The 20,030-nt window shown below is 48.7% G+C and overlaps 2 protein-coding genes across 2 annotated transcripts in view; one reads left to right on the top strand and one right to left on the bottom strand.

Moving 5' to 3' along the window:
* CIMIP3 (ciliary microtubule inner protein 3) overlaps positions 1-20,030 on the top strand; it is a 76,194-nt gene that overhangs the window by 24,448 nt on the left and 31,716 nt on the right. The window lies entirely within an intron of this gene.
* The window catches only part of C1H6orf132 (chromosome 1 C6orf132 homolog), a 41,634-nt gene that overhangs the window by 12,031 nt on the left and 9,573 nt on the right, over positions 1-20,030 (bottom strand). The window contains exon 2 of the mRNA XM_064285965.1: positions 14,239-14,345. Within this exon, the coding sequence (XP_064142035.1) occupies positions 14,239-14,345 (107 nt within the window). The remainder of the gene's footprint in view (positions 1-14,238; positions 14,346-20,030) is intronic.

A 20,030-nucleotide genomic window follows, 5' to 3' on the forward strand; every position in this document is an offset into this window, starting at 1 on the left:
ATAAATAAAAAGGGGTGAGCTGGGATATCTGCAGCACTCCAGAGGCCCTTCTGATCCCTAAGCTTTAACAGATCACGATGTGTTTACACAGCTGTCAGCTTAATACATATTGTTTTGCATTCTATTATTTTTTTTCCAAAAATACATTTTCATATGTCAACAGAGTCCACACACCTGCCCTTCTGAAGAGCTGTGGAGCATTTTATGATAGCTTCTATAAAGAAAAAAAAAAAACTTTTTTTTTTTCTCTATAGGGTCGCTATGAGTCGGAATCGACTCGACGGCAACAGGTTCTGGTTTTTTTGGTTTTTGAAGATCCTTAGTGACCTGCCTCCTGCTTTCCATCCTACTTTTATTTCCCACTCTGTCATCACACCCATCCTGCACCCCCTCCCACCACCCTCCCACCCCTTGTGTAGTCCATGTTCATCCCTGATGCTGGGTGTTGGTCAGGCTGTGCCCGTCTCCCCCTTCTGTTTGTGATGACAATACTCCTGTACTGTGCTCTAAACACGGGACCTTAGTCACCCCACCATGGGAAGAAGATGCTATCCCCATTTAGCAGATGTGGAAACTGAGGCTTAGAAAAGTTTGAAACGTTGCCTAAAGTCCCACAATGAGTATTACCAAACCCAGGTCTGTGGTTCTCCCACCATTTTGTTGTTGTTGCTGTTGGCTGCTATGGAATTAGCCCCTGACTCCTGGTGACTCCATGCACAATGGAACAGAATGCTGCCCAGTTCTGCACCGTCCCCATGATCAGCTGCAGATCTGACCATTGTGACCCACAGGGTTTTCACCGGTTGATTTTCAGAAGTAGATCACCAGGCCTTTCTTCCTAGTCTGTCTTAGTCTGGAATCCCCTCCAAAGCCAGCCTGTTCAGCATCACAGCAACACTCAAGCCTCCACTAACGGATGGTGGTTGTACATGAGGTACATCAGCTGGGATGTGAACCTGGGCCCCCCGCATGGAAAGCAAGAATTCTACCACTGAACCATCAACAACTTCCTTGATATTTTTTACAATCTCTTATCCTTCAAGGATTAGCTGAGACCCTCCGGAGGGGTGGTATAGGGATAGGGGCTAATAGCATTGGCTTTGGAGCCAGACTGCCTGGATTTGAATCCTAGCTTTACCACCTACTAGCTGTATGACTGAGCAAGTTACTTAAGCTCTGTGTGTTTCAATTTCCCCATCTGTGAAATGGTGATAAAAATAGACTCCATCTATAGGGATGTTGTGAGGATTAAATGATGGGGTACACAAAAAAGCACTTAGCTCCTGACATGTAGTAAAAGCCCCATAAACGTGACTGTGGTTGTTATTACCAAGGAGCCGCCCCTTGTCTGTTGATTCACACTGACCTGATGCTGCTAAGAGCAACCCATAGTCAAGCCCCACAAAGCGGGACTCTTGCTACTCTGAGTCCCTGGATGGTGCAAATGGAAGCACCTTGGAAGAAAGGCCTGTGATCTACTTCCAAAGATCACAACCATTGAAAACCCTATGGTGCACAGTTCTGCTCTCACACACGTGGGTTCGCCATGAGTCGGAATCGACTTGGAGGCAATTTTTTTTTAGTTGTTACTACATGCTCCCCTAGTTCCTCCAATGAGATCTGTGAGCTCCTGGGAGCCTGGGGACCATGTCTTAAGTGTGTCCCTCAAAGCTGGACACATAGTAAGTCTAGTTGTTATTCACTGATGGCATTAACCCTCTGAGCTTAACGGCTTAATGTGCAAGAAGAGAAAATTCAAGGTCAATGTTACAGAAACATCCTGATTTAGGGAACTACAAGATGCTGGGTTACCAAGGAAGATCTCAGAATCATTCATTAGTCCCTTGGGGGAGCAAACAACTCATCTTCTTCTTAAAGAATTTTGAAGTTGGAATAGCCTCAAGCCAACTTTTATCTTTTTTTTCTGCCTCGATTTGATTCACACAGCTGATATACACCTGTTCTTAACATCTCTCACACCCAGTGATTTTGGAGCCAAGACAAGGGCAGGGGCCGTCCAATCAGAGATGTGTCTCCCAAGACAGTCTGATATGCAGGGTGCACACACACACCCATGCACGCGCACAAATCACTATCTCACAACCTCCATCACGTATGCATACTCTGATTTCAATGAGATGGTAGCCACGCCTTTGAAAGCCAGGGCTGAGATCTCTGATCACCCCCAATTCTTTTTTTTTTTTTAATTGTGGTAAAATATGTATAACATAAAAGGTGCCATTTTAACCATTTTTAAGTGTCCAGGGCAGTGACATTAATTACAGCCACCTTGTTGAACACCATCACCCCTGCTCTTGAACATACTCGGAAGGTAGAAAGATTTGGGAGCTTAGCATGAAACGTCTTGGGTTCCAGTTCATGCTCTGAATATTACCCGTGATGCGACCCTGGATGAGCAGTGTAGATGCAGGGTGGGAGGCATGATGTTAAACTCTCACTTATGCACCTACTGTATAAGTGTTCAGGCACCATACTAAGCACTCCACCTATGTTATCTCAAATCCCTTAACAAAACCAGGATGCAAATCTAGGTCTTCCAATTTGTCTTTTCACCATGTCGCTGAGACCCATCTCCTTCATTAATAAAACAGGAACAACACTTCCTACTTTGCAGGGCTATTATGAGGATCAAATGAGGAAACCCATATTACTTGGAGGATTAGGTCTTCCAGTCCTCTCCCTGACAAGAGTGGGAAAAATGTGAACAATCAACCCTTAATTCTCTGTAATCCTAGAATCACCTTCTGGGTCCCCCTGAGTGGTTAAGTATAATTATGCATGGGGAAGGAAGATGGCCTTTATGGCCGAGGTAGTACTGCCCACCCCACCCTTTGATCTTCAAGTACTCTGAAAACACATTCTACTCCCAAGACCACAGGACGGATGGAAGGCCTCATAACAGGAGATCAGGGAAAGCTCAGGCTTTTTAGCCCTCTGCCCCACCCCCCAAGTAAGGGAGTCTCAGGGCACATCCACCACCTCCCCCCTGTGCTTGAGATGTTGTAACACACCACTGTCTGACCCGTGGGACAGGTCCCAAAGTCCAGCCTCATCTCAGGAGCTCCGATACTGAACTGAACATGCTATTCTTGTTAGCTTCTGTCAAGTTGGCTTCTGACTTGTAGTGACCCTGAACACAATGGGACAAAACCATCCGCACGATTGGCTGCAGATTGGATTGTTGTAATCCGTAGAGTTGTTTTTTTTTTTTCTATTACTTTTTTTTTTTTAATTGTGCTTTAGGTGAAAGCTTACAACTCAAGTGAATTTCTCATACAAAAATTTATACACACATTGTTATGTGACCCTAGTTGCAGTTCCTGTAATGTGACAGCATACCCCTCCTTTCTACCCTGGGCTGCCTGTTTGCACTCAACCAACTCCTGTTCCTTTCTGCCTTCTTATCCTGCCTCCAGAAACCCTGGTGGCATAGTGGTTAAGTGCTATGGCTGCTAACCAAAGGGTCGGCAGTTCAAATTCGCCAGGCACTCCTTGGAAACCCTATGGGGCAGTTCTACCCTGTCCTATAGGGTCGCTATGAGTCGGAATCGACTTGAAGGCACTAGGTTTGGTTTTGGTTTGGTATCCTGTCTCCAGACAGGAGCTGTCCATTTAGTCTCCGCTATCTACTTGAACTAAGAAGCACACTCTTCACGAGTATTATTTTATGTTTTGTAGTCCAGTCTAATCTTCATCTGAAGAGTTGACTTTGGGAATGGTTTTAGTTCTGGGTTAACAGAGTCTGGGGGCCGTGCCTTCCGGCATTCCTCTAGTCTCAGTCAGACCATGAAGTCTGATCTTTTTATGTGAATTTGAGTTGTGCACCACACTTTCTTCCTGCTCTGTCAGGGACTCTGTGTTGTAATCTCTGTCAAAGCGGTCATTGGTGGTAGCCGGGCACCATCTAGTTCTTCTGGTCTCAGGCTGACAGAGCCTCTGGTTTACTATAGAGTTTTTATTGGCTGATTTTTGGAAGTAGATACCCAGGCTTTTCTTCCTAGTTTTTCTTAGTCTGGAAGCTCCACTGAAACCTCTTCAGCATCACAGCAACACACAAGCTTCCACTGACAGATGGGTGGTGGCTATGCATGAGGGGCGTTGGCCAGGAATTAAACCTAGGTCTCTCACATGGAAGGAAGGTGAGAATTCTACCATCAAACCACCAGTGCAAACCACCAATGCTCCGTGGACTAAATATAGTCCCCCACCCCATCTCTAAGCCCCAGCACAGCCCAGCCCATATAGGCTACTATGGCTCACTTAGCTGTCTCTTCCACTATGGTGTGCATTCAGGAAAGGCAGATACCAACTCATTTTGATGTTAGCCCCAGAAAAACAGACTTGGAAGATAAACCACTCTTCTTGCTCAGCGCAGGGACAGAGCCATCTGGCATCAAGTGCATCAGCTTAGCTGGTGACATATTTCATGGAATCAGACCATTGTGATCCATAGGGTTTCACTGGCTAGTTTTCAGAAGTAGATTGCCAGGCCTTTCTTCCTAGTCCATCTTAGTCTGGAAGCCCTGTTGAAACCTGTTCAGCATCATAGCAACATACAAGCCTTCGCTGAGAGATGGGTGGTGGCTGCACATGAGATGCACTGGTTGGGAATCAAATCTGGGTCTCCCACATAGAAGGTGAGAATTCTACCACTGAACCATTATTGCTCACTTATTAGGTATCTGCTATGTGCTAGGCAGAACCCTGGTGGTGCATTGGTTAAGAGTTTGGCTGCTAACCAAAAGGTTAGCAGTTCAAATCCACCAGCTGCTCCTTGGAAACCCTATGGGGCAGTTTTACTCTGTCCTATAGGGTTGCTATGAGTCAGAATTGCCTTGACGGCAAAGGTTTTTTTTTTTTTTTTTATGTGTATGTGCTAGGCACCATTCTGAGTACTTCACATGGGGAAACCCAGTTCCTTCTCAGAGAGGCAGGTTATTGTTTTTATAAATGAGGAAACTGAGGCACAGAGACACTAAGCACATTGCCCAAGGTCACACAGCTTAGTCAGTGGCAGGGCCAACATTCAGACCTCAAGCCTGCCCTCTTTCCCACTACAGTATTTGCTGGCACACTTTCCCTCTAGCACTAATTGGAGCCCATTGTAGGTAACTAGCTCTGACGTCATGCTTCTCTGTACGTGCCAGGCATAGACTAGCCAATTTAAGAAATGTTTGTTGAATGAGCAAATTCCTGGATGACTGAATGAGTGACAGAAAAAGTACAGGTTCACAGAGGCAGAAAACCTGTGTTCTGGTGCCAGCTCCACCACTAATTAACTCAGAGTAAAGTCACTTCTCTCTCTGTGGGCTTTGGTTTCCTGCCTCTTCTGTAAATATTCTCTAAGGACCATTTTGACCATGGTGTTCCACAAGTCCAGGCCCATAAGGTGTCCTGTCTAGGATCAGCTCACCTATGTGGTGTGGGTGGCACCTGGACACTTGGACCACCACTTAATGACACTACTGTCATTGTCTCCAGATAGTTCTCTGCCTCCAGAGAGGGCAAGGAGGGGACCAGAGGTGGAAGAAAGAGGAGGAGAGCTTGGAGGGAGGGTTTTCGAAGCTGCTTTTCCAAGAGCGACAGGGTGAGGTCAAGCAGGCAAGGCAGGGCTTGAGGTCATGGCTGGCCTCAGACATGGGGCTCCCTCATGGGGCTGCAGTTCGGCTGGGGAGCTGGCTGTGCACCACTTTTTACTTTGCCCCACCCTATGCTCTTGCCCTGGGAAAATGACAGACCTCGGCCCTAGGGTGCCTGCAGGGATTGGCATGTGCCTCAAAAATACTCAGGGGAGAGGGGTGTGAGGCCCTTACAGGATGGCAATTTCACATTAAGAGAGGGGCGGACCAATCTGTGGGCGGTGAAACAAAGAACATGCAAATGAGCATCTGAGCACACCTCCCATGGGTGCCCTGTCAGTGGGCCACGCCCACGCCACTCCCTTCATAAGCAAACAGGCCCACACTCCAGCCTGGGGCAGAGTCCAGCCCCAGCCCTCTTGGGCCAGGAACTCTACAGGAACCTGGGCCTCAGCGTTTCCTTGCCTTCACACCCAGACAACGCCCACCTGGAAGCTAAGGCCATGGGGCCCCTTGCACACCTCACAGAGGGCACAAGCCAACTCCCCAGCTCTGTCAAATTAGCCCTTTAGAAACCGTCGCAGTCTAGTAAACTGAAAGTTACCCAGCAGTGAATAACTGGGAGGGGGCACCATTCCAATAATATTTATTTTCTTCCTTATACTTGCCTCTGTTTTTTTGGGTTCTTAACAATGAACTTTCCTTTAAAATAAAAGATAAAAAATCCAACAATACCATGATAACAGCACTACCAGTTGCCATCAGGTCAATTCCAACTCATGGTGACCCCATGTATGTCAGAGTAGAACTGTGTTCCATAGGGTTTTCAATTGCTGATTTTATGAAAGTACATCACCAGGCCTTTCTTATGAGGCACCGCTGGGCAAACTCGAACTGCCAACCTTTCAGTTAGCAGTAGAGCATGTTAACCATTTGTACCACCCAGGGACTCCAATACCACGATAATTTTAAAAATATATTATGTATTGTGATTGAGCAGAAAAAAAATGAACTTTGGAGTCAGGCAGACCAGATTTGCAACCTTAACTCTATCATCCAAAAGCAATCAAAACAGTACCTGACATATTTTAAAAAAACAGTTGCCGTTGAGTCGATTCCGTAACGACCCTATAGGGCAGAGTGGAACTGCCCCGTAGGGTCTCCAAGGAGTGGCTAGTGGATTTGAACTGCCAATCTTTTGGTTAGCAGCCGAGCTCTTAACCACTACACCACCAGTGCTCCTCTGAAGTAGAGTTGGTATCAATCTGCATGCCCCTACTCTGCCTTGAGGCTCAGTTTTCTCATCTGTAAAATGGGGATAATACTACCTCCCTCGGATTTGCTGTGGCACCAAAGGCCACTGTACACCCAAAGAGAACCTGCAGAGTTAGCGCCTGAGAAAGGTCATTTCCTCTCAGGTGCCAACCAAAGCTTGGGTGGCAAGTGGGCCTCTGCTCAGTGGGTCAGCAGTGGCCTGAGGCCTTGGATACTCTACTCTGGAGATTCTTCTCTGCTGGTCCCAGGTGTGTCTGTCTGATTGGATCCCAGGAGATGCAGTGCTTGCCCATGGTTATGGTCAGGTCACCAGAAATCCCCTACTGCCCTTTCCACCACACAAACCTTTCATAGTTGAAGAGAAGGAAGAAGGGAGAGAGAGATGGAGGGAGGAAAGCCCTCACTATTAGAGGATAAAGCTAGATTCCCACTTTCATTTTGGGGCTCAGAACCCTCTGCTCACCCCCTGCTGTGCCACTTAGGGTGGCAGGGCTCACCCTACTGGTGGCTCCAGCTCTGTCCCACTGGCCTCAGGTTGAGGCCGGGCCTCTGTACAGGCTGCCCTTGCCCACCAGGCTCAGCGCTCCTCACACATCCTCATGCCTGGGATTCCTCCAAGCCCAGTCAAACACCAAGGGTGGGTCAGCACCAGGGGCTGGGCCAATGGGCAATGAACGGTTGACCTTGGTCACCGATCAGCTCTGAGGCTTAGGCGCACATTGTGGAATGCAAACCTCCTCACCCAGACTCCTCTGAGGCCTGGTCCCTCAGGGTGGGACAGCCAGAAGGACAAGTGGGGTCTGCAGCTCCAGGGGTGAGAGCGGTGACCCTGAGCCAGAGTTTGAGCCTGGCATGGTTAGGGGCATCACTAGGCTAGGAGAGCTAGGGGATGGGACCCCCACACTACCCCCAGAGTGAAGCCCACAAGAAACCCCTCCAGGTACCCACTGCACCCAGCTGGGTGAGATCCTGCCAACTGTTTTCCTAGCCTGGGCAGCCCCTCCTGGCTTGGGGAGCAGTGTGACAGTAGGGGATGCTGGCCAGGGGCAAGTGGTGGAGGACTGAGAGCCAATGTGCCTTAGACGTTACAAAGGCAGCTTGTGTGTTCCCACAGAGCAGTTTCTCTGAGGCCGGAAGCCAGCAGTACTTTATAAAAGAGTTCAATTGCTTCCCCATCCACCCCACCCTCTCCCATAGCGCAGATGCCCTCTTAGGGTCAGAGAAGGATTTCCAACAATGAGGCCATCTTCCTCTGGACCTACGGGCCATCCTAGACTGCGCTTAGACCTGAGCTACCAAGGCCCCTGCCCTGGACCCTGTGCTATAAAGGGCCCTGCTCTAGTCCTCTCTACAGTAGTCTATGAGGTCAAGGGGATATGTCCACTTGGAGCTCACTCCACCCCCTTTCTCTACCTGCTCCAGGTAAGGCCCCCAGAATTCCTTGTTTAAGCAGCCCAAGCCTACTTTCTGGGCCTCTTCCCTGGGCCAGTCCTCCCGAGGGCAGCCCGAGCTGGAGTGCACATCCCTGAACTCATGGGGTGTCCTAGGGGCCACTGTTTGTGGGTGGAGGTGGGAATGTAGATGGAGCTTTGGACATTCAGGCTGAGGCCCTCACTGAGAGGGAAGGGCCAGGTGGGTGGAGAACAGGATGGACCACAGTGCTAGTGGAGGCTCATTTTGTACCCTTGCTGCAGGCCAGTAAACAATAGGGCCAGGCTTCTGACACCCCCACCCAACAAACACATGGGCCTCCCTTACCCCACAACTCTTCCAGCCGATGTCAGTCACATGAATCAGTTAAAAGCCCATAATAACTGCCCTACCTGGCTCACCCTAATGAGCTCAAACCTGAACCCGGAAAGTAGCTGGGCCTAGAGTTTGGAGATGAGCTCCTGCAGCCGATGAGTGGGGTGGAAAGAGAAGTGGAGCTGACTCGGGCTGCGTCTGTGAGGGAGAGGTCCAGGGCAGGCGGGGCCTCCCCCCTCCCCTCCCCTTGGCACAGCCAGGCCTGCCTGACTCAGAGGGTGGGGTGACCCAAGGAGCTCTCACTGCCTGGGGCAGCCCTGGGGACCTGTCCAGCCAGTTTCCCCATATTTGCCACATTGGCATTTAATTTTTAATTCCACATATGCATCACCCTAGGGATGGCTTGATTCAGAACAGGGGAGGCCGAGAGGGAGCCCCAGAGAGAAGAACAATTTTCCCACCATCCGACTATGGGGACGGGGCAGGGTGCAGGTTCTGCCCCTGAGCTCTGGGTGGGCTTCCCCTTGGAGGTGGGAATAGGAGAGGAAGATGGTTCTGAGGGAAAAGGATACCTCCCCAACTCCGCCCAGGCCCATGGTGCGGTGGATAGGACTGCATGGCGTCCTGCCTCTGCTTCTGTGTGACCTGGGAAGGGCTCTCCCCTCCCTGGGCCTCAGTTTCCTCATCTTGATGAGCACTGAGGTCCTACCCAGCTCTGACATTTGGTGATACTAATCCAGCTCTAAGGAGGCCTGGTGGCATAGTGGTTAAGTACTCACCTGCTAACCAGAAGGTCAGTGGTTCGAGCCCACCAGCTGCTCCTTGGGAGAAAGATGTGGCAGTCTGCTACATAAATATTAACAGCCTTGAAACCCTATGGGGCAGTTCTACTCTGTCCTGTAGGGTCACTAGGAGTTGGAATCGACTCGACGGCAATGGGTTTAGTTTTGGTTTAATCCAGCTCTAGAACTCCCTGAGCAGGAAGGTGGGGTGGCTCTGGGTTGACTGGAACACCAGCTTTTTCAGATTTGGAAGCAGAGTGGTCTTTTCAGCTCAAGAAGTGATCCACATGTCACCAGGGGCCTGCCTTCTCTGAGGACCACCCAACGAGCTAGTCATACCCGTTGCCCCTCTATTGCCAGTTACCAGTTGCCATAGAGTCGATTCCGACTCATGACAACCGCATGTGTGTCAGAGTAGAACTGTGCTCCATAGGGTTTTCAGTGGCTGATTTTTCAGAAGTAGATCACCAGGCCTTTCTTCCGAGGTGCCTGTGCAACGGAACACTTAACTGTTTGCATCACTACTGCCCCTCCATTAGGGAGTCATTTTAACACAGAAGGTCACAGTGGAGGGAAATGCTTGAGGACCATCCAATGTAGCCCCCACTGTGGGATACAAGCCAGAGGCCTAGAGAGAGGAAAGAACTGGCCCTCAGCCATACTGCAACTCAGGGGCAGAGCCCGGACTGGTGCCAGCTACCTGAGGATCAGTTCCAGGTCCGTCCCACTCACTAAGGGATCCTGAGGGCCTTTTCATAATTGCCTTTGGCTGCTGAATGCTGAGAAAGCATTTCTTAGTCCTCAGCAACTTCCCCTCAAATGGAGTGAGGAGGCTCCAGGGAAGGGGGCAGAAGCACCTGTCATTGCCCCGCTCCTACTCTTGCACCCCATCCCTCAGCAGTTCATGGGGTACTGATAGTGAGGGTATGTTGAGAAGACTGCCCAGGCCCAGACAGAGCTTGAGAAAGAGCATGGTCCTTGCTGGGGCCCGTCACCTGGCTTTTTGGGATGACGCCACCTGGTGCCTCCCCTGCCCCAGGGCAGCCTGGCCTGGGAGGTGCCATCAGAGTGTGGGAAGGGAGGATGGGGAGGGGCTGAGGCCTGATCTGTCGGTGTCAGGCAGGGCTTGGTGCTGGCCCAGCTTCCCACACACCCTGACTTGGCAGGGCTGGGGGCAGGGTGGGGACGTGTATCTGCATATGAATTCACACCCATATGGAGCTCTGTCCTCTTAGTCCCTGCCCCCAAGCCTGGCATGGAAGGGAAGGGAGAGGAGTGGGATGCTCAGATAGGAATTAAGGTGCTGGCTTGGGGTCTCCTCAACACAGGAGCAGGTGATAAAGGATGTGGGGACTGCTGCATGTCTTGTGTCCTGAGTCGGGAGCACAGAGCTGCCCCTGGGATGTGGGCCATAGGCCCAAGGATTGCACCTAATTTAAAGGTACATTATGAGTGGGTTTCAGGGGAGCTGTGAGCCCTCTGCTGAAACTGTAAGCACAACTGTGTGTATGTGACCCATTGCCTCGTCAAAAGAGGCAAAAGACCCTGGTACCTGGCAGGCCCTGGCTGCCGGACAGGGATTCAGAGAGGCAGGCAAGGAAGATGGAGGTGGTTCTGCCAGCTGGTGCTGCAAAGGAGAGAAAAAGGCCTATAGGTAGTGGGTGGAGGAAAGAGTGGGATGGCCTGAACAGAACTTGGACCCTGGAGCCAGGCTACTGTGGTGCAAATGTTTATCTTTGCCACTTGTAAGCTGTGTGACGTCGGGTAAGTTACTTCCCCTCTCTGTGCTCTAATTTCTCCATCTGTAAAGTGAGGAAGAATGATAGATAGCACCTTCCTCATAGGGAGGCTCTGTTGACTTAAGGAGTTAACACCTACGAGACACTTAGAATGGGGCCTGGCACACAGTAAGTGCTCAACATTTCCTCTGCCCAGGACAGCACCATGCAAGCCACTCTGCCTCATTCAGCCAGCACTGAAGGAATGGAAGGAACTTCCCCCTTCTGGGTTCCATTGCTCCTTCTGTAAAATGAGACTGGTGTGGACCCGACATCCCTGTCCTTGTCAGCCCACCATGTGTCCGTGGGTCAGTCCACCAGGGAAACGGTGTGAATTTGCTGGGGAGAGCCCCCATTTCCTGCGACCAGCTTTAAGGCTTGCCCTGAAGAAACATTTCCCTAGGAGGGCCTGAATCCCAGGCCTGTCCAGCCAACCCAGCACCCCTGCCCCCATAGCCCCCAAGTCTCCTGCCAAGCCTGCCTGGGGTCTGCACAGTGAGTCAGGTCCTGGTTGGCCCAAACTAGATCCTGAGGGGGCATGAGGGGTGCAGAAAGGTTAGGCCTCACCCAGATCACCAGAGGGGTCCAAAGTGGGTGGGTGGAGGAAGATGTAGGGTAATAGGCCCTTTGAGAACAAAGGCAGCAGTGCCTCTTGTTAACCCTTTAGTTGCTGATTCTTGAGATGGTCCAGATTTGGAGGAGTGGCCAGGACAGCAGGCTACACTCATGGGGTAATAGCTATTTCCACCCTCTTTTTTTTTAACCAAGAGATCGGCAGTTCGAATCCGCCAGGCGCTCCTCAGAAACTCTATGGGGCAGTTCTACTCTGTCACATAGGGTCGCTATGAGTCGGAATCGACTCGACGGCACTGGGTTAGAGAAGTATAACAATATTTTAACAACCAGGACAGGTGTGTCAGCCCTGAGCCTATGCCACTGTGACTCTGAGTATATATGCTGGGGATGGAAGTGGGGAGAGAATCTAGTTCACTTCCAGCAGTGGAATATCTCCATGTTATATCTCATCTGCCTTTAGAGGTGGCAGTAACTCCTATAACAGTCATGGATCTTGGGGACACAGAGTTAGGAGCCGACTCATATGCTTCATACCTTTTGTTTGTACTTTTTATATATTTGCCTATGATGTCCATGAATTGCTTTCTTAATTGTGGTGTGTGTGTGTGTGTATATATGTATGTGTGTATATGTATATATAAAAGACTCTTGCTATTTCAACACTTTTTGCAGGTACAATTCAGTGACATTAATTACTTTCATATGTTGTGTAACCAACACCACTATTCATTTCCAAATTTTTCCATCGCTGTTAATGGAAGCTCGGCGCCCCCTAAGCATGAGTTGCTTTTATAAGCAGAAGATAAATTATTTAAAGTTGCATTCATGGAGGTGCCTGTGCCCAGCCCTCCACATAGAGGCCCTGGGGATGCAGCAAGGAGAAAGTAAGACCTGGTCCCTCCCATCCAGGAGTTTGGGTCTGGTTAATGAGAAACACTGGTGATGGAGAGCGGGAGGCGGTCATACCAGGAGTGCTGGGCAGATGTGCAGGTGCCTGGGACCAACCGTGGAGTGCCATGAGGCTGAACAGGCCCACGAGAGCTCAGATCAAGACAAGGCGCCTTGTCACCCTGGGTGTGCAAACCCTCATGGCAGTGTGAGGATGCTGTGACCCTCGTGACAGTATTGTTCCAACCAGGACCCAGGTCTGGCAGACAGCAGTGAACCTAGAATCTATGAGGCTGGCTGTTTAGGCTCTAGACCTGGGCTGTCCAATATAGCAGCCACTGGCCTCAGTGGCTACTGAGCACTTGAAATGCTGCTCGTTGATAGTGAGATGTGCTGCTGTGAGTATAAAATGCACACCAGATTTTGAAGACTTAAAAAAAAAAAAAACCAAACCTGTAGCCATCAAGTCGATTCCGACTCATGGCGACCTCTTGTGTTGCAAAGTATAACTGTGTTCCATAGGATTTTCTTGGCTATAATCTTTAGGGAAACAAACTGCTAGGACTTTCTTCTATGTTGTCACTGGGTGGGTTCACATTGTCAACCTTTAGGTTAGCAGTCAAGCTCAAACTGTTTGCACCACCCAGGGACGGTTTTTCAAGATGCAGTAAGAAAAAAGGAATGTAAAATGTGTCATTAATATTTTTTTATATTGATTAAGTGTTGAAATGACAATCTTTTGAACATAGATTGTTCAAAATATATTATTAAAATTAATTTTACCTATTTCTTTTTACTTTTAACACGGCTACTAGAAAATTTAAAACTATGTATGAGCTCACATTTTATTTTTATTGGACAGCGTTGGTCCAGACTGTCCCAGAAAACCCATGAACTCTCACCATGGTAAATAGAACCGGCCAGAGCAATCATTTTGGGTACCTCTCCTTTGTCAAAGAACAAAAGCCCAATCACAAACTCCAAAAGGGAGTTTTTGGCTTCCTGTAGTTTCTGACCCTCAAACACATCTGTCCTAAATGCCCTTCTCTAAGGTTCACTGCTATTTGTCCTTCAAGGCAGCTCAGGTGTCACCTCTTCCAGGAAGCCCTCCTTGACCACCCTCTGTGGCTGGATTGGCTGTCCCTGCTCTGGCTTATGTTCTAATAATCAGTTGTACTCGTTTGTCTCCTGCACTGGGCAAGGAGCTCCTTAAGAGCAGCAAGGCTAGCGCAGTCATCTCAGAATCCCAGCATGAATGCAGGGCCTGGCTAGGAGCAGGCAGTCATCAGTGACTATGGGATATGAATCCTGTTAGCTGGAGGTACCCATTGGTGTGCCACCTCTGTACACAAATTCTCCATAACTTTTTGCATTTCAGCCCCAGAGGAACTGACACCACTAATCCCAGCTTTCCTTCTGAGGGTCTCAGCCATGCCTCCTCCCAGCAGCCGCCCTGGATTGGTGCCAGAAATGAACAGAGTGTGAGGCTGACCTCCATCAGGGCCAGGGAAGGTGGGACTGCCTGCTCTGTGGCAGCCGCAGGTGTCCCCGTCCAGTACAGACACTCAGACCCCAGAGCAGAACTGTACTCACCAGTGGAAGGAAGGTCAGCAGGGGCCGGACTCTTGGCCGAGCTTTCAGTGTGGCTGTTCCAGACTCACTCACTGAGTCAAACCGGTTGTCTCCATAACAGATTCCATCTAGAGGAGACAAGTGAGGGAGATCACTAGCTGGAGGTCAAAGGTATCTGGGCAAGTCAAGATTAATCTGCCTTGCAGTTCTCATTGAAGGAAGCCAGGCCCCGTGGTTGCCCCTGGATGACTCAGCTAAGCACATCATCATACATAGTAAGGTCCTCTGGATGGAGCATGAGCTAATGGGTCTGACTGAGGCTGGATTGTGGAGGACTCAGTGGCTGGTTTCCTGGGGTCTCCTCCAGGGTTTCTGGGGCTTTCAGACCCCAGCAGCCACCTCTCTTCTGATCCACCTCCCACAGGTCCTGGGCCTTTTTCCCCACAGAACATTGTCTCTCCTTTTGGGGCCCTGAGAGCTTGGCCAAGGCCCCAGCCTCGGCCCCAGCCAAAGCTTATCTCTGAGAGAGAGAGGAAAATAAGTCGGGTTTTCTCTCAAGTGTTTGAATTTCTAATCTGGAATGAGCAGAGATGATGACACTACTTTCTGCCCCCAGCGGCCAAGACTCTACCTTCTAGACTCCTCAGATTTGAGATTTCCCTATCCCCCAAACGGCAGGTTGAGGGAATATGTATGACTCTGATGCACCCTTGCTAGCAAGCAGAAAAAGCGAGACTGTAATAAGAATCCCAGCCCCACCACTGACTGGCCACTCTGGGCCTCAGTTTCCCCATCTGTACAATGGAAGTGATGATAGCGCCAACCTCACAGGACTGCTGTTGTGGGGAGTGTGAGGCGTAAGTGTGGCTGGCACATAGTAAGTGCTCAACAAATGTAGTCCCTTCCCTGTGGGAAGACGATATAAGAGCCTTCCTCTTTCTCTAATGCATTCCTGGATGGTGCAAATGGTTAACCAAAAGGATGGCAGTTTGAATTCACCCAAGGTTGCCTCAGAAGGAAGGCCTGGCAATCTACTTCTAAAAGAGCACAGCCACTGAAAACCGTATGGAGCATAGTTCTACCCTGAAACACATTGAGTTGCAATGAGTTGGAATCAAGTCAACAGCAACTAGTACTGGTACTTCATCTATAATTATTGGGTCTATGCTCTGGGCTGTTACTATAGTAGTGGGTGAGGGTGTGAAGAGATATTCATCCTTTCTCATGTAATCTCCCTCATCACCCTTGACATACATTAATAAGAACCTCACCTCCAGCATTATCATCTCCCTCTGGCAGGCATCACTGTGAGCCCCCTGCTATGTTGGTCATAAGCAAGGAGGACTTTCATCCATTTAACAGGATTTTGGTTATAGAGGGATTTTCTTCTCCTCTATAACCATACAGGAAAGAGAACAAAGGCTGGCAGCCCAATTAACCAGAATCTTATCAACTAGAACACTGAACTAATTGTGATTACTGTTCCCCTTGCAGGAAACTTGGTAGCGCAGTGATTAAGCACTCAACTGCCAACCAAAAGGTTGGTGGTTTGCACCCACCAGCTGGTCTGTGAGAGAAAGATGTGGCAGCCTGCTTCCATAAAGATTTACAGCCTTAGAAACCCTATGGGGCAGTTTTACTGTCTTATAGGGTAGAACTGCCCCAATGGCAGTGGGCTTCCCCTTGTACGTGACTTTGGGAGAAAATGGCGAGAATGCCAGATGATTTATTAGAAAACAGATTGGACTTGTCAGGGAGACCCTGGGATCAGAACACATTCACCCTGGCTTCCTACACCTATAGCCATGGCCCTGTGTGTGAGAATCTAGCCTTAGAATGTTACCTGGAGGCTCCTGGGAATGCCCCAGCAGTGGGGTCAGAGTCCTACCAAGGCAGAAATTTGGCTGGTACATTCAAGATTCTCAGCCTCCCGAGCAGAATTTCAAATTCTCATTAAATCCAGACTTCCTTGAGTCACTGAAGTCAGATGAGCCCCTCCCTAAAAACTATTACCCTGAGGAAATCTTTAAACTTTAAATGGAAACTATCCCCTGAATTCATCTTTGAACCAAATAGTAGTCTAGCCTAATTAGAAAAGAACATCTGCATTAAACGTTATACCCTTTTAAAGAATTATCTCTCTGTGATCAAATTGACAACAGCAACTCAAAACGATAGATGAGAAGCTTGGGGGGGCAGTGATGGTGAAATAGTTTGGAAAAGGTTGTCAAGAAAGGTGGCACAACTTGAAGAATGTAACCAGTGTCACTGAATTGTATATGTAGAAATTGTCGAAGTGGTATATGTCTGTTGTATATATTTTCACCAAAAAAAAGATTCTCAACCTCTCCAAATGAGGCCAAAATCAAAATGGCGAGTTCTCTGTGTCCTCCTCCAGTCCCTGGAAACTCCAGTTCCCAGCTCTGTCCTGCCCTGTACACTCTGGGCAAACTCGATTCCCCACTCTTGGCTGCCAGCTCTGCGCCTGAGGCTGGAGACCAAGATTGGATGGGGTGGGGGGAGGGAACTATAAGAGCACAGATTTGAACCAATCAGAAACCACAGAAGCCAAGATAACTAGACACACCTGACAGCTACCACTAAAGCCCACCTGCTGCCAAGAATTGGTATGTGGACATTGGGATCTCCAGGGGCATTCTCTAGGTAGCACTCTGTGGGTGCCAAAGTCCTAGATGGGATAGATATGGCTGCCTGGCCCTTAATAGCACTGGGGTAGGGGTTGGGATTAACACACAGACTGTGTGAGTACAGGCGCCTGGCTAGATACTTCCTCTAATTATTGCATTTGTTCTCTGTACCAGTGTTGAGATCTAGGTGGTCTGCTTTCTACAGTTTAGTTATCACGAGCTGAGTTATTAATGAGGACTACAATTGTGTGCCTACGAGCTTTAGAGGCGTTATATCCAAACTGGCAAAGTGACAGCAATAATAATAGTAACAAAAATAATAGGTAAAACTTACTGAACACTTATAATGGATCAGGCACTGTTATAAGCATCTTAAAAACAGTTACTGTTGAGTCCATTCCACTCATGGTGACCCCACGAATTTCAGAGTAGATAGAGCTGTGCTCATAGGGTTTTCAATGGCTGTGATCTTTCAGAAGTAGATCGTAGGCTCTTCTTCCGAGAAGCCTCTACCCATCACTGTTGAGTCAATTTCGACTCATAGTGACCCTATAGGGTTACTAGGAGTGTGAGGAGCCTCTAGGTAGATTCAAACCACAAATCTTTTGGTTAGTAGCCAAGCGCTTAACCGTTTGTACCAACCAGGAACTCCAAGCATCTTCCCCAAAAAACCCAAACCCATTGCTATCGAGTCGATCCTGACTCATAGTGACCCTACAGGATAGAGTAGAACTGCCTCACAGGGTTTCCAAGGCTATAAATCTTTACTGACGCAGACTGCCACATCTTTCTCCTGCAGAGTGGCTGGTGGGTTTGAACCGCTGACGTTTCAGTTACCAGCCACTCACTTTAACCACTGCACCACTAGGGCTCCTTCCCAAGCATCTTGTTGTTGTTAGGTGCTGTCGAGTCAGTCCGACCCACAGCGACCCTATGTACGACAGAAGAAAACACTGCCTGGTCCTGCATCATCCGGACAATCATTGTTGACCCTCTGCTTCACCAACCACGATGTCCTTCTCCAGGGACTGGTCCCTTCTGATAATACGTCCAAAGTATGTAAGATAAAATCTCACCATCCTCTCTCCTAAGAAGCATTCTGGCTGTACTTCTTTCAAGACACATTTGTTCGTTCTTCTGGCAGTCCATGGTATATTCGATATTCTTCACCAAAGCCATAATTCAAAGGCATTAATTCTTCTTTAGTCTTCCTTATTCGCTGACCAGCTTACGCATGCATATGAGGCAACTGAAAATACCATGACTTGGGTCAGGTGCATTTTAGTCCTCAAAGTGACATCTTTGCTTTTTAACACTTTAAAGAGGTCTTTTGCAGCAGATTTGTCCAATGCAATATGTCTTTGATTTCTTGGCTGCTGCTTCCATGGGCATTGATTGTGGATCCAGGTAAAATGAAATCCTTGGTGTCATGGACTGAATTATGTTACCCAAAAATGTGTGTATCAACTTGGTTAGGCCATGATTCTCAATATTGTGTGGTTGTCCTCCATTTTGTGATTGTCATTTTATGTTGAGAGGATTAGGGTAGAACTGTAACACCATCCTTACTCAGGTCACTTCCCTGATCCAATGTAAAGGGAGTTTCCCTGGGGTGGGGCCTGCACCACCTTTTATCTCTCAAGAGATAAAAGGAAAGGGAAGCAAGCAGAGAGTTGGGGACCTCATACCACCAAGAAAGCACCATCAGGAGCAGAGCACATCCTTTGGACTGGGGGTCCCTGAGCCTGAGAAGTTTCTCAAGGGGAAGACTGAGGACAAGGATTTTCCTCCAGAGGCGACAAAGAGAGAAAGCCTTCCCTTGGAGCTGACACCCTGAATTTGGACTTGTAACCTACTAGACTGTAAAAGAATAAATTTCTCTTTGTTAAAGCCATCCACTTGTGGTATTTCTGTCATAGCAATACTAGCTAACGAAGACAGAATTTGGTACCGAGAGAGTGGGGTGCTGCTCTAACAGACACCTAAAATGTGGAAGTGGTTTTGAAACTGTGAATGGGTAGAGTTGCAACAGCGGCAGAGGACCAGCACAGCAGAGAACCTGCAGCAGCAGAGAACAAGCAGCAGCAGAACCAGGAGACCAGCACAACATGGCGCTGGAGCCGAGCCACAGAGTGAGAGAGCTGAATGCCCGTGCACAGAAGACTTCCTGGCGGAGTGGGGTGCCTCCAGACACTTATTGGTGGAGCTACTGAGCAGATGTGGGCATGAGTCTCAAGGAGCCAAGAGGTCAAGAAACCGGGAAACAAGCTGAAGAGACAAGGAAGAAGCTCAACTGCCTCAGTCTTGAAAAGTATGGCCATGACCTCAGGGGATTCAGGGGATGGATCCATGGCCTCTGGTGTTTCTAAGGGTGGAGTCGCCACTAAGATGGACTAGGAGAATGGTGTGCCTAAAGCTGAGGAAGCAGAGTTGCTGTCCCAGTGGGCCTGAAAGGCGGAGCTGAAGCACAGGGCCGAGGGGCCTCCACTCAGAATCTGAAGAGTGTGGCCAATACCTAGAGTCTGTAGGGCAGGGCCATTGTGTAAATTGTCTCAGAGAACAAAGGATTATTTTTAAAGCTTTGAGGGGTAATGTAATGTGTTCTGCTCACTTGCTTGGTGGCTGTTATGCCTTCCTTCCCTCCAGTTTCTCCTATTTGTAATGGAAATGTCTCGCTTTGCCTGTTCTGCCGTTGTACCATTGGAAACAGATAACTTGTATTCTAGATTTCACAGATGAAGAGGAATTTTTGGATTTTGGACTTGGAGTTAAGACTTTGGTATGATATGACGGGGTGAATATGTTTTACATGTTACAAGGATGTGATTTTTTAGGGGCCAGGGGGTGGAACGTCATAGATTGAATTATGTCCTCCAAAAATGTGTGTATCAACTTGGTTAGGCCATCATTCCCAGTATTGTGTGGTTGTCCTCCAATTTGTGATTGGAATTTTATGTCGAGAGGATTAGGGTGAGATTGTAACACCACCCTTACTCAAGTCACCATCCTGAACCAATGTAAAGGGAGTTTCCCTAGGGTAGGGCCTATACCACCTTTTATCTCAAGAGACAAAAGGAAAGAGAAGCAAGCAGAGAGATGGGGACCTCATACCACCAAGAAAGCAGCACCAGGAGCAGAGCTTGTCCTTTGGACCTGGAGTCCCTG

The sequence above is a fragment of the Loxodonta africana genome, chromosome 1 (assembly GCF_030014295.1).
Source record: "Loxodonta africana isolate mLoxAfr1 chromosome 1, mLoxAfr1.hap2, whole genome shotgun sequence".
Lineage (NCBI taxonomy): Eukaryota > Metazoa > Chordata > Mammalia > Proboscidea > Elephantidae > Loxodonta > Loxodonta africana.